Raw genomic sequence first — 12675 nt, 5'->3', positions numbered from 1 at the left:
TTTATTACATGCTCAAATAATTAAATAATGATAATCCATACAGATCTAAAATTCCCAATACAGACAGTACAAACTTCAATGGAATCGTAAATTGTAATTTATACTTCGAGAGACTCAACCTATTAACCGGGCAGGACGAATTAACTCGTCATTTTGGTTGATAATTTCTTTGGACGTAACAAATAATTTTCGTGGACGTCGTAATTTCTTCATTTTGAAAGTTCCTTTATTCTTTCACACGTGGCTTCGTTTTCGTTAAAAATAAACTCTGCCATATGCACGTCTGCAAGAACTAAAATTAACATCAATGAAAATAAAATTTATCTTTATTAATTTTTATCTTTAAAATCGTAATTTTTCGTTTAAAGACCATCCGGTTAATAGGTTAATACGTCCGATTGTAAAATTATCTGCTGTAAATACCAATAATAAACGCATTTATAGGAAAAGAAAATGGAACAGAAACGATTTGATCGTTGCAGTTGCAGTAGTAGTGGCGTTCTTCGTCTGTTGGGCACCGTTCCACGCTCAAAGGCTGTTGGCTGTGCACGCAAAGAATACGACTGAACCTAAAGACGCGTTAGTAATAGTCTACACTATCCTTACGTACATGTCCGGGGTGTTTTATTACCTTTCCACGACAGTGAATCCACTGCTCTACAACATCATGTCCAACAAATTTAGGGATGCTTTCAAGGTAAGTTATCACTTGAGAATTTTGAATCGAAATCTACCTGTCAACGACCCTGTTTCAATTATCAATCATCTCCCAGGGTAACGAATAATGAATGTACCTTTGTATATTCTTGTTACATTTTAACTGTGTTTTTAACTTTATAAATGAATATTTCCGTGGTTTTTCTTTGCATCCTCTATGTTTTCTTCTCTGCATCTCTAAAGTAGAGAACTACAGAGCTTTACAACGATCCTGAAAAATCTAAGATAGTACAAACGAGTAGAAAATCTGTGCAAAGTTAATTTTCTTTCCGACAAGCTACTTGTACCGATCGACGGTACAAGTAATCTACCGACGAAGATAGTAATTAACGAATGATAATAACGTTGTAGCGTCAAAAATATAAGAAGAAGAGATATAAAGAACTGGAACTCGCTATTAACGACTTTTCACCCAAATTGTGAAAATAATAAGTGAAAAAAAAAGAAAAAACAGAAATGACAGTATTACAATAGATACTATTACAAACGTAAAAATTACAAAAGAGATCTGAAAATTAAGAAAAAATCGAGCCCCCACCCTCCCTCCCCAAAAGATTGCGATGGAGTCTGACAAAGTGCGTTAAACAAACTGAAGTTAACTTTCAGTCAATGCTGCCGAATCACTGCGGGCGGAAGTGGTCCTCCCGCAAGTCAGTACCACGGCAGCCGACGTGCAGTAGCCTCTCGAGGTATGCGAGGTCCACGTTCAGGCAGACGGATGATCGTCAGAATTCGCCGTCGATCTCCGTCAGCGACGACAACCAAAAGCTGAGAACGACCAATACAATAAACGGTCGAAAGGACAATAGACGAAACCAGTCCAACTGTGTGGCGAATAAGATCAATCATCGAGAGTACAGCAGAAGCGTATCCAGAGGATCGAACTCCAGTCAGTTTACCCTGATGTCGTCCGTTAGTAAAAGTTTCAACGAAGGCAACAATAACGTGACTGCGACTTACGTGAACATTCAAAGAGCACCGAGAGTTGTCACGCTCGGTAAGTGAGATTTTATTTCTTATTTTTAATTTTTCTTGATTGTACGAATACATAAGCCTCGGTTAGATCAACCAAGTCACCTATGGGTATTTGGTGACGATATTGTAAAAAGGGCGTAGAAATATTCTTCAAGTTGTCCAGGTGAAGTCCTGGATCGTTTACCGAATATTGATTACGTTTAAATGAGCGGTAATTTACAAATATCAGAGATTGACGAATCTATTCAAAGTTCATGGCTTTCGGCTAACGATCGTCGCAATCAGCGTGTAATAGTCACGTTAACGCGCGATAAAGGTTAATAATATAAGAATTGGCGAAGAAAGTAACGATCTTAAGCATCGATCGCCGTAATTATTTCCACATCAAAGAGACAGTATAATATTTAATTGTCGATCGGAAAAATGAAATATTTTCGCTCTTTGACGAATTATTTCGCTGGATACAGGCTATAGCTTTTTAAATTATAATTAATCTCTTTCGAGTTACGAGTTTCTAAGCTATAATTTTGTTAACTTTCTTTAAACAGGAATACTCGCCGGCAGATTGAGATTAGGAACCAAAGAGCTATTTTCGCCTCAACAGAAGACCGTAACTAGTTCAGCGCCAAAGCCGGAAACGAGGACAGTGTTGGCACCGCGATTCCAAAGTCATCCGAGTATAGAGAGTGCAAACACTATCAGTAACTCTAGTCTAAAGGACTATGACGAGACAGAGTTTACTGGTATGGAATTGGCACGATACATGGGTGAATTGAACTGCGACTTAATCACTTAACGTTCGTTTAAGGAAAAGCATCCCTTCGTCGAACGAGCGAAGCATAAATGCTTAATGAACTAGAGAAAAAAGTTGAGAAATTGAGGCTTTGAAGTAAGAATACGTGTATGCAAACTTCTATAGGCAACAGTCAGGAGAATCTGAGAAAGAAGAACTTAAGACTTGAAATTTAACAAAGATACTGAATATGTATGTCTTTTAAGAGCAAGCATATTTGTAAATCTTACATTGTAACCGAACAGCAGGGGATCTACGAACAAGCTGATGTAAATCATATTATTAGTCTGATATAAATGCTTCCCCAATGTATTGCGAAAACGCCCACATTGAAAAGATCCAAGATCATCGAAATTTAATATTAGCAATTAACACTACTGTGTTGTATACGCCCTTTCCTCGTGTTCATTGATCCTTTTCGTGCACGCAAACATCATTATAAATCACTGAAACGGTGAAAACTGTAAGAAAACGATTTCATGGTTCATTTTTCGTAAACAGCAGCGCTTAAACAAATTTTCTAAGAATAGATACAGGAAGAAATTGAATAATACCGTGAAAACGATCTCAGACGATTTCAGATTTAATTAAGGGTAAATGTTATTATAGTGATACTAAACATAGAGCAAGGTCGTTTGGAAATTACAGGAAGTCATAGAGATCGTGTAATGTTTTAAGGAAACATCGTTCATAAGTAGTACAGTGCGAATTGATTATGTAATTAATTATGAAATTTGCTGTGTACATTCTTGTACTTCATTTCACTGAAAATACAAGTTCACTGCTTCGCAATTACAAAAGGAAAACTCTTGAATAAATATAAGCGATATTTATTTTTCTACTCGTATCATACATAACAATTTGTAAAAATCATTCATCTATCTCATCTATGCTTTTATAAACGTAACGTGAAATTTGTATAAAACATAAAATGTAAAAGAATTTGCAAGTGCACTTGCAAAGAAATAAACCAATCAACGAGTCCTGTTGAACTCTAACGCACATAGAAAGTCTCTAAGCTTAAAACATGCTTTTGGGTCGGCTGTCGAGATAAGCTTTGATGTTGGGTAGTGACCTGACTTTCTCTACCAATTTCTTCAATTCAGGGTGATCTTTGTTGATGTCGGTTTGCAGCATGTTGGACAAGGTCTCCGATTGTGCGGCATAGAAAAGGTCGGCCCATGTCAACTACAACGACAATTAAAAATATAACTTAGAAATAATCTTAAAATTACTTTAACTGGTATTAAGAAAGTCAAAAATTAATCGACCCTACTTTTTGTAAATTCTTTTACTTTTACTTTACTTTTCATTATTGATGAAAAATAGACTCAGATAAAGACGAAGATTACAAATTTAGAGCAATAATTGAAACAAAAATTACAAAATTACAAAGAAAATCTTTAGTAATATCACTCTTTTCAACTATCCAATTTGTGGTCAATTACTGAAGAAACAGCTCCTGAGCAGCTGATTTCTAGATTTTGCAAAACAAATAAACAATTACCTTTCCATTGACAAAGTGTCCTCCGTTGCTCTTCACCTGCTCATCCAACTTATGGAGCATGGGAAGCTTGTTGTCAGCGTTGGTCTTCAGCTTGGCCTTGTATCCAGGGTCTTGTTCCCAGTGGTACTGAGAGTATGCTATAAATTATAAATACAAAATCGATATATAAAAATTAAAACATAAATTCGAAATATTCTCTTCAAGTATACGTATGTTTTGTGTGGACTGTTCTTCATTTGAAAGAAACAATAATCATAAATCAATGAATGACAGAGCAAGTATTGTTAAAGTGAGTTAACGCAACGTAATAGATGCCTACCTGATCTCACGTCATCGATGGTGTCAACGGTGGCATCGATTAAGAAAGCTTCTTCATCGTTGGAACCATAGAGATTGTTTTTCCTGGCGAGCAGACGAAGGATTGCTTTCGATTGGTAGTAAGCCTTGCCGTCGATTTCCAAGACGGGTACTTGACCAAGTGGCATACCTGAAATATTCGCGATCATCAATAATTAACAAGTCATTAATTAATATTACGCGTGAACAGAGGAATTCAAACATTTATCAAAATCAAAGCTCTTGACTTTCTCTTTGGAAAACATAGCGTAGAGATTACGTATCTTCGACAGGAGTCAAATATGATATCGTTATTTATATAGTTTATACGGAAGTCTTAAAAAAATTTATACATTTCCATCGAGACCTCATTGGACATTTATTAATTTTGAACCAAGTATTCGTCAAATTACATTTTTTATATAATCTGAACTTGTATCTTAAAACATAACATAACATAACAATGTAACATAAACTATTGAAAAGCGTAAACTTCATACGATAAGTATAAAATTAATATATTAGAATTTTGAATTTATTAAATGTCCAATGATTTGTAGGCTTGGTCCTTCCGAAATGAGATTGAATTTTTACCTTTTTTAACTTCCGGCCATTCATCCTGAGTGAGCCTCCTATCCTCGAATTTAATTCCACTTTGGTGCAAAACCAACCTAATTGGTTCAGCAAGGCCAGTGATGTTGAAATAAGTCAATTTGTAGCTGGGCATTTCCTGTATTAAACAAACATAATTTGTTGTACTAAGATTTTCTAATATTATTTTGTATTAGTTTGCTTCTAGAGTAATGTTATCCTTCGTTTATATTCTCATGAGGGAAATTAATCCAAGATCGTACGCATTATAATAGAAATCAGTTTGAAAATTTTTTAATAATATTTCCAAATATATGTGTAATATATATATAACATATATATAATATATATATATAATATATATATAACATATATATAATATATATATATAATATATATATAACATATATATAATATTCTAAAATTTATTTATATAACTTTATATGTAGATAACTGAACAGTTTTATTTTGATAATATCATGAGTTGTAGTATTATTCGTACGTCCGATATATTTTTGCCATGATTCACGTTATATGAAACACGCAATCTCTGATGGCATAATAATATTGCTATCTAAGTCTCGTCACTGATTATCTATTGTTACCTTCGCAAGGTAAACACCTAACGTATATTACGAATTGTATAAAGTCTTATGTAAGGTATCTATGAATAATACTCTGCACTTCACTGAAACGCTACTTCGAGTATTTTTGAAATAAAAATTAAAAAGTTAAAAAGTTAAAAAGGATGACGATTGAGGAAATCGAAAAATTGTAATATTTGAAATTCGTGGTGCTTGGCAATTGAAATATTTAAAAATTGTAATATTTGTAAAATTGGAAATTTGAAGCACTGAATATTCTCAGGTTTAGAAGTTGAAGATTCAAAGTTGATCTCTTTGAACAAGAAAAATTCGATTGTAAATATATATAATTGCAACGCTCTCGCATAAAAAAAGAATGGAAATTCAGCCACTGATTGAAATTTTTAATCACGACCGTACAAACAAGGTAATGTTAGTTTAAATAAACTCTTGACCGTCAAACTGACAAAGTGTAACTGTCTAACAGTAGGAGATTCTAATTGTTTAAATACTTCAAATCAGCGCAACGTTCAATAATATTTTCTAAAAGGAACCTTGTACTTAGTAGTTTTCAACTCACTATTACGTTGAAATTCATGTTTATTACCCGTGACATTGAACATGATTAGCGAAGTGAAGGTTCGCGTCTCTAACATTAGTTCCGTTAATCATACGTGTATAACGACTAACCGGTTAATAAAATTCATTTTTTTACGCTGATGCATACATTACTATAGTTATAACGTCAATAATTTATAGTTATAACGTCAATTTTAACTCATTTACTAATTTATTAATTTTATTAAAATGTCTGTTTAAAATTTATAAAATATATGTAACAGTCTATTTTTTATCTCTGATATTTAGAAATCATAGAAAAACAATAGACGAAATTTGGAGAAAGACTGGAGAACACTTATCAAATTTTCAAGTTTCTTACTTTTTTAAGGGCATGATAGCGTATTGCGCAATATTGCGCAAGAGAGTTGTGTGAAACTTCAGAGTGAATCTGAATGAAACCTGTCGCTTCTCTCCAGATAAACGAACATGGATCAATATATCCAACGAAATACTCTTGACTTCCAACTGTATGATATAAAATCAAACATCATTCGCGAAGTAAATTACCTTCGGTTTCTGTCAATGTCGAGAGAGTACAAATTATAAAGCTTCCTTTGAGAATACGATTATTATTTGAAGTTTGAAAAGAAAATTATTTATCATGCAATAGCAGCATTTAAATGAAATTTCAAATTAATTTAATTCTTAATTTATAATAGAATATAACCTATTAATAAATTTCGAAAATAAAGCGTCATGTTATATTTGCCACGATGAGAATATATCAAAGTACAACAGTTTTACAGAACCTTTATCACGTGAAAAATGGTATAGAGACATAAAAGACTTACGATGTTTTATACTGGAACGTGAACTAGACGCGTTGATCTCTCGTAGAATACTGCTTCGAATTACCGACCATGAGCTTCATATAAATAGTTCTTGCAATCCTCCGAGAATATCGTTCCCCCCCACCATGCTGAATGATATTCGTGTGATAAATCGCGATAGCGTACATGGCAGAATCAACTAGAATTCCTTGATAGAGTAACATCCTTCGTGGCACAGCTTTGTTAATAAGTAAATCACTTCGTAATGGGTATCATAAAAAAAGTTTATGAACTAAACGATCTATTGGGGCGTTGAATGACGTCCGTTACGGTTACGAGCAATATTTATTGTAATTACATTGTTTAGCCCGCTAAAAAGACTGTTATTGTTTGAAAAGGGAGGTAAGATTCCACTTCTCTATGCTCGGTTTCATCGGCAAGGCTAAATTTTCTAGTAGATTGCAAATTATTTATTTATTGCGCACACAACGATAAGTTATGCGAAAGATGGTTAATTTCAAAGTTAACAAATTGTTGATGATAAGAAATATGTTTTGACTATAATTTGATGAAAAGTCAGTGCCCTCTTTTTAATTGAAAACAGTAAATAATAAAATTGGACGAATTGCAATAATCTAACCAGCCACTTTCTAGATTGAGGTTAGGTTAAGCCTATTTCATAATGTCAGATTGTTGGGTTTCTAGAGCGGTAAAATTGTGCAAGTCATGGGGATAGCAATAAATCAATATCCCAATGTTATACCCCATAGGGTAACTTTTAAAGTCCTTCACGAAAAATGATTTCGCGTTTACGATATCTCGATATTTTATGATACTTTTCATGTTATAAAAAAATTAAGTTTATTGAACGGGTTGAAATTCTTCAGCTTTATTTTTACAAGAAATTTCGGAGTTAAAGCTGATCGTTATAATAATTTAATAATTAATAACTGAAATGATTATAAGTCGTTAAAAATGAGGCCACGAAAGATTATAAATCTTTAAAAAGACAAGAGATAGAAAACAAGATAATTGTTCTCGTAATCGTTTATTTTGATCAAGAAGTTTTGTTAGAATGATAAATAACATTGATCTGTTGAGACACGTGTTGAAATGAGATGACTTTCTAAACAAAATTGTCGATACGGGCCAAATTTTTAGAATTAATAATGTCAATAAGAATCTTGTACAGTCATTCTCTTGTAAGATGATTTTAACTTTATCACTCGTGCAATAATATTTGAAGATAACATTATCTATTTATTTATATGTATCCAAATAAGGCAATATCGACTGATTCTTTAAGTAAACAGTAAAATATAAGTAATTACCAGATATCGATTGCGCAATCTTATACAAATCAATGTAGGGTGAAAATAAAACATTAAGGATATTTTACTAACTTTTTTTCTCTTGTTTTATATTTTGAAATAAAGCATAACATTCGTGAATTAACACGAGCTTAAGATTTTTTGAAGAACGTACAAGACGGTACACGAACAATAAAAAAAGGACGTTAAGTACAGAAAATAGATCGAAATTGAGATTATGAAATATAAAAAAATGATATTGCATAATTTACAATTATTTACGATAGCTTACGTCAGTATGTTGGAGTGTAAACTATAAAATATTCAAAAACTGATACCATTTAGACATAATTTAGAAAAACAATAAATTGCGAAAACCGATAATTAAAACTCCATACGATCGATACTCCAAAAATCTAATCCTAATAATTACTCAGCAATAATTATCGATACTTCATGCTGATTAATGTTTGAACTCCGTTTTTTTTCCGTATGTGTATACAAATTTCGTACAGTTTGATAAAGCGAAATTGAATTATCATTTTTTTGTACTGCTTTAAACATTGAGATTTGTCATCTTCAATGCCGATCACACATAGTTTCAGATTGCGGAGTTGCATGGGTAATTAATTTTGCAATCGGTTTTCCTTTGATATAGATGTGAATACAAATTGCCATTGATTGACAATATACCGAAGCAATTCTAGTTTAATTTGAAATCATCGGTCCTTTGATATCTTTGGAAGAATAGTAAAAGTACAAAAAACAAAAAAAAAAAAAAAAAGATGGCGTTAACTAAAAGATAGCTCCAATTTATCGCATAAATATTATCTATATATCATTTGTAAGATGTAAGTGACCAAGATATCGAATTATACAAAAATTGTATGTAATGATTAATACTTGAACGTTACTTACATTTATGTACATGAAAATTTGATCTTTTATTAACTAAGTTATTGATCTATAAAATGACTTCCTACGTAATTCTCCGCCTTGCAAAGTGTAAATAATCCCACATGAACTGAAATGCATATCTTTTTTTACGCAAGCCTTATCTGTAGCTAGCAACGAGCAGGCAGATTAATTACTTTACACACGGTCGTATCTTGTTTGTTGTAGGCGAGTTCTCTCGTGGAATCAACGAAGTACTCAACTTTAAAACGATAACTGAAGAACAACATTATTGTATCGATAAAAACCATGCTTTTTTCGCAGAAATACGTAACTCGTATTTTTTTTAAAGCAACACTCATAACGTATTGAATAAAATTATCATACACTTTTTTTGTCCAATATTTGTAAAATACGATATTATCAAGATCACCAAGGAAGTAATCTCCAATTCTTAATGAATATAATAAAAAACATAATTAATGATCTTTTGATGGTTTTTTTATTATCTCTGTAATACAAAAACGCAACATGGTGTCAACAGTTTATATAGTTCGTATGTTTCTGTAGGAATACAGAAATAATAATTCTCTATCGCAACGTAATCTAAAGGGAAAACCCTAATTAAATGACAAAAATATCGGTAATAACTGGAACTAACGAATGTTAAAAGCGATCAGTATATTCCATATAAACTTCCAACAACGCGATTCGTCCTCCATTCTCTCAACACACTAAGACCGCAATCTTTAAATGCTTATAAAATCATAAGCAATCGTGAAGTTTAGTATTCGCTAACTGGGCGCCTCTCAATCCAGATTTTGATGTTAGGCAGATTGAGGACCTTTCCCTCCAGTAGCTTCAGATTGTCGTAATTTGTGATCAGATCAGACTTGTACATAAAGTTAAAATAACTGAGCAGAGCAACGAATGTTAAATCAGCCCAGGAGAGAGTACCGTTGTGGAAGTAGCCGTCATTTTCCTTCACTTGCTGGTCCAAACGTTCTAAAATAAACGGTAGCGTCTCTTCAGCAGCCTTGCGTTTTGTAGCTTTGACCTTCTCGTCCTCCTCATAGTGGAAGGAGGCAAGTTCTGAAAATTTGTTTTCAATTAAACACTATTCGCTAATGTTATACTAATTTGAATACAGTGTTGTGCAAAATTTAAATGATACTGAAGATAGAATTACAATCCTTTTTAATCCTTTGTCTTCTATTGTTGACATATGTTTATTGTTCGATTAAATCAAATATTAAATCAGATTTCAACTAATAAATACCTGAACACATATGTACTATTTGTTATCAAGACTCTTATAAGTTTTATGCAAAACAGCTCTAATACTCACTATGACGAATATCATGAATAGTATCAACAGTGGCATCAATATGAAGAGCTTCCCAGTCATTCTTTCCAGCTAAGCCATATTGTTTGGCTAAGTAACGACAAATAGCTGTAGACTGAGCAACCTTCCTTCTATCAGCTACGAGCATAGGAAGCTGACCATAAGGAGTCACTAAAAACATACAACTAATAGAATCAAAGATTCTATCAAATAAACAGTTTATTTTTCCAAACGTATTTCTAAAATTGAAAATCATTAATTCTAATTAATATAAACAAATATAATTAATTTCCTCAGTTTATCATAATAGATTATGTTGCTTCTTTAAATATCTAGCTTCCTGTTATCTGTTTTGGAAAGATAAATTTAATTTATTGGTAATTTACCAGCGAACAAAGGGTATTGTCTCCTTAACAATACCTATTGTTTTCCCACATATCTTATAGAGCAATGAAGAGTAAACAATAATCTCTGTTATACTCTGCATAATTGTGTTCTACTTTATTTAGCTACTTTAGTTAAATTAGGAAAGATAGGATTTAGAAACAGAATTTCTTTAAATTTTAAAGCTTACAGGGCTTTATTTCTGGCCAGACGTCTTTGCTGATACGTTCATCATCAAATGGAGTACCAGCATAACTGAAGAGAAAACGGATTGGTTCTGCCAATGCCGTAACTGGGAAGTAAGTCAATCTATAGAGCGGCATCTTGCTGGAAGTATAAGATACACAAAGTAAAAACAAAGAATCATTAATGACAAAAATTATATTACATAAATTATGAAGTATAAGAGAATTTAAATCAAAAGCAACAACTAGTAACTACTCGCATAGCTATTTGTATCTTTATATTTTAATATAGCTTAGATATAAAAAGAATATTATTTTTGGATGTAATAATGTATAAAATTGCGCCAAATATTATAACAAAATATTGCACTTTCTATTGAAGTAGGATAGACATATTACATTTTTCTTTTTTCTATAATAATGAAATTGTTTATAAAAAAGTTTATAAGAAAGCTACCAATTAATGCAAATAACGCATTTGAAAATATTAATTACATTCGCGCGATTCGTTATCTCTAGTATTAATTTGACCATATGGTTCTATACATCCAAGACCCCCTAACAGTAATTTAGTACCATTACTAGTCGTATGTACAATGTATGTATGTATACAACTTTCGTAACTATAAAACATTCAGCATGACTATATATTCTTCCAGATTTAAGAAACATTTTCTAATTGCATACTTAAATTTATCGATCAATTATGAACATATAATAACATTTATTTCTTTCAACTACTAATTTTGAAATCATCTGCTGTTCGATTAATTGAATGACGCGCCGACTTTCTGTACAAGTATCTTATGTTTACTATTTAATTATCAATAAAGAAGAAACATTTTGTAATTGTATACTTAAATTTATCGATCGATTATGAAAATTTAATAACATTTATTTTTTTCAACTACTAATTTTTAAATCATCTGCTGTTCGGTTAATTGAACGAAGCCGGCTTTCTGTACAAGCATTTCATGTTTATTATTTAATTATGAATAAGGAAGAAACATACAAAGCATAGTTTTTAAACGGTTTATTATAAGAGAAACTTCGACTCAGGATATAATTTTTATTTACTTACAATTTTTTTTTTTTTAAACTTCAGAGTCGAAACAAGCACACAAAATTTCTAAGCCGGTTAATGAAAACTTGAATGTGACAAAAGTAACCTTCAGATCTCTATATATTCTTCTTCCCCTCTATTGCTACCACGTAACTCCTATCCTATTGGTGGAGCTGTGCTGATATGTGAAATTATGGCTACATAAAAACATCCGGAAAGATCCATTGAACGATTTATAGTTTAGCGTTAATAAATTTCGATAAATTAAAGTTGAAAATTATCTTGATTTATGAGAACATGTTTTCTGTAACAAAAATTAGTAAAAACAAACCATTAAGGCTTATAGATTCTTTAACGATTATGTATGTATTCATAAACTAGTATAGCATCATTAGATAAAGCGTCGAACTATACACAACATTGAAGCGCGAAATTTCAAATTCAAGGAAAGATAAATAACAAATATTACGAATAAATGATATTAAATTTACAATAATCTCATGTAAGGAAAAATAAAATGGATAAAAATAGTACAGAAGATCGAAAAATCTATAAAACTGGGGGCTGGGAAATAGGAAATATATAAATTTATGTTATTAG

The 12675-nt window shown here is 31.8% G+C and overlaps 3 protein-coding genes and 1 long non-coding RNA gene across 20 annotated transcripts in view; 2 read left to right on the top strand and 2 right to left on the bottom strand.

Annotated features, from left to right (window-relative positions):
* Positions 1–3483, top strand: part of LOC122566790 (pyrokinin-1 receptor-like) — a 34191-nt gene extending 30708 nt beyond the window's left edge. For all 17 annotated transcript variants that reach the window (XM_043724545.1, XM_043724544.1, XM_043724542.1 and 14 more), the window contains 3 exons: positions 483–697; positions 1324–1714; positions 2241–3483. In XM_043724545.1, coding sequence (XP_043580480.1) covers positions 483–697; positions 1324–1714; positions 2241–2488 — 854 coding nt within the window. In that variant the 3' untranslated portion in view covers positions 2489–3483. The remainder of the gene's footprint in view (positions 1–482; positions 698–1323; positions 1715–2240) is intronic.
* LOC122566800 (glutathione S-transferase-like) lies at positions 3300–7053 on the bottom strand. The gene is made up of 5 exons (XM_043724564.1): positions 6916–7053; positions 4923–5058; positions 4312–4479; positions 3993–4129; positions 3300–3673 (listed from the first exon to the last, which is right to left on the bottom strand). Exons 2-5 carry the CDS (start codon positions 5053–5055, stop codon positions 3506–3508), a joined length of 606 nt encoding a protein of 201 aa, XP_043580499.1. The 5' UTR covers positions 5056–5058; positions 6916–7053; the 3' UTR covers positions 3300–3505.
* Positions 7054–7158: 105 nt separating this feature from the next.
* LOC122566804 lies at positions 7159–9738 on the top strand. Its single transcript, XR_006316626.1, has 2 exons — positions 7159–7296; positions 9327–9738. It is a non-coding gene; the product is annotated as an uncharacterized LOC122566804 (long non-coding RNA).
* Positions 9582–12220, bottom strand: LOC122566799 (glutathione S-transferase-like). The gene is made up of 4 exons (XM_043724563.1): positions 12094–12220; positions 11018–11154; positions 10447–10614; positions 9582–10190 (listed from the first exon to the last, which is right to left on the bottom strand). Exons 2-4 carry the CDS (start codon positions 11148–11150, stop codon positions 9883–9885), a joined length of 609 nt encoding a protein of 202 aa, XP_043580498.1. The 5' UTR covers positions 11151–11154; positions 12094–12220; the 3' UTR covers positions 9582–9882.
* Between the last annotated feature and the right edge of the window lie 455 nt (positions 12221–12675).

This window comes from Bombus pyrosoma, linkage group LG4, assembly GCF_014825855.1.
Source record: "Bombus pyrosoma isolate SC7728 linkage group LG4, ASM1482585v1, whole genome shotgun sequence".
Lineage (NCBI taxonomy): Eukaryota > Metazoa > Arthropoda > Insecta > Hymenoptera > Apidae > Bombus > Bombus pyrosoma.
The sequence above is the reverse complement of the archived record's forward strand: the minus strand, read 5'-3'. Positions and strand labels throughout refer to the sequence as shown.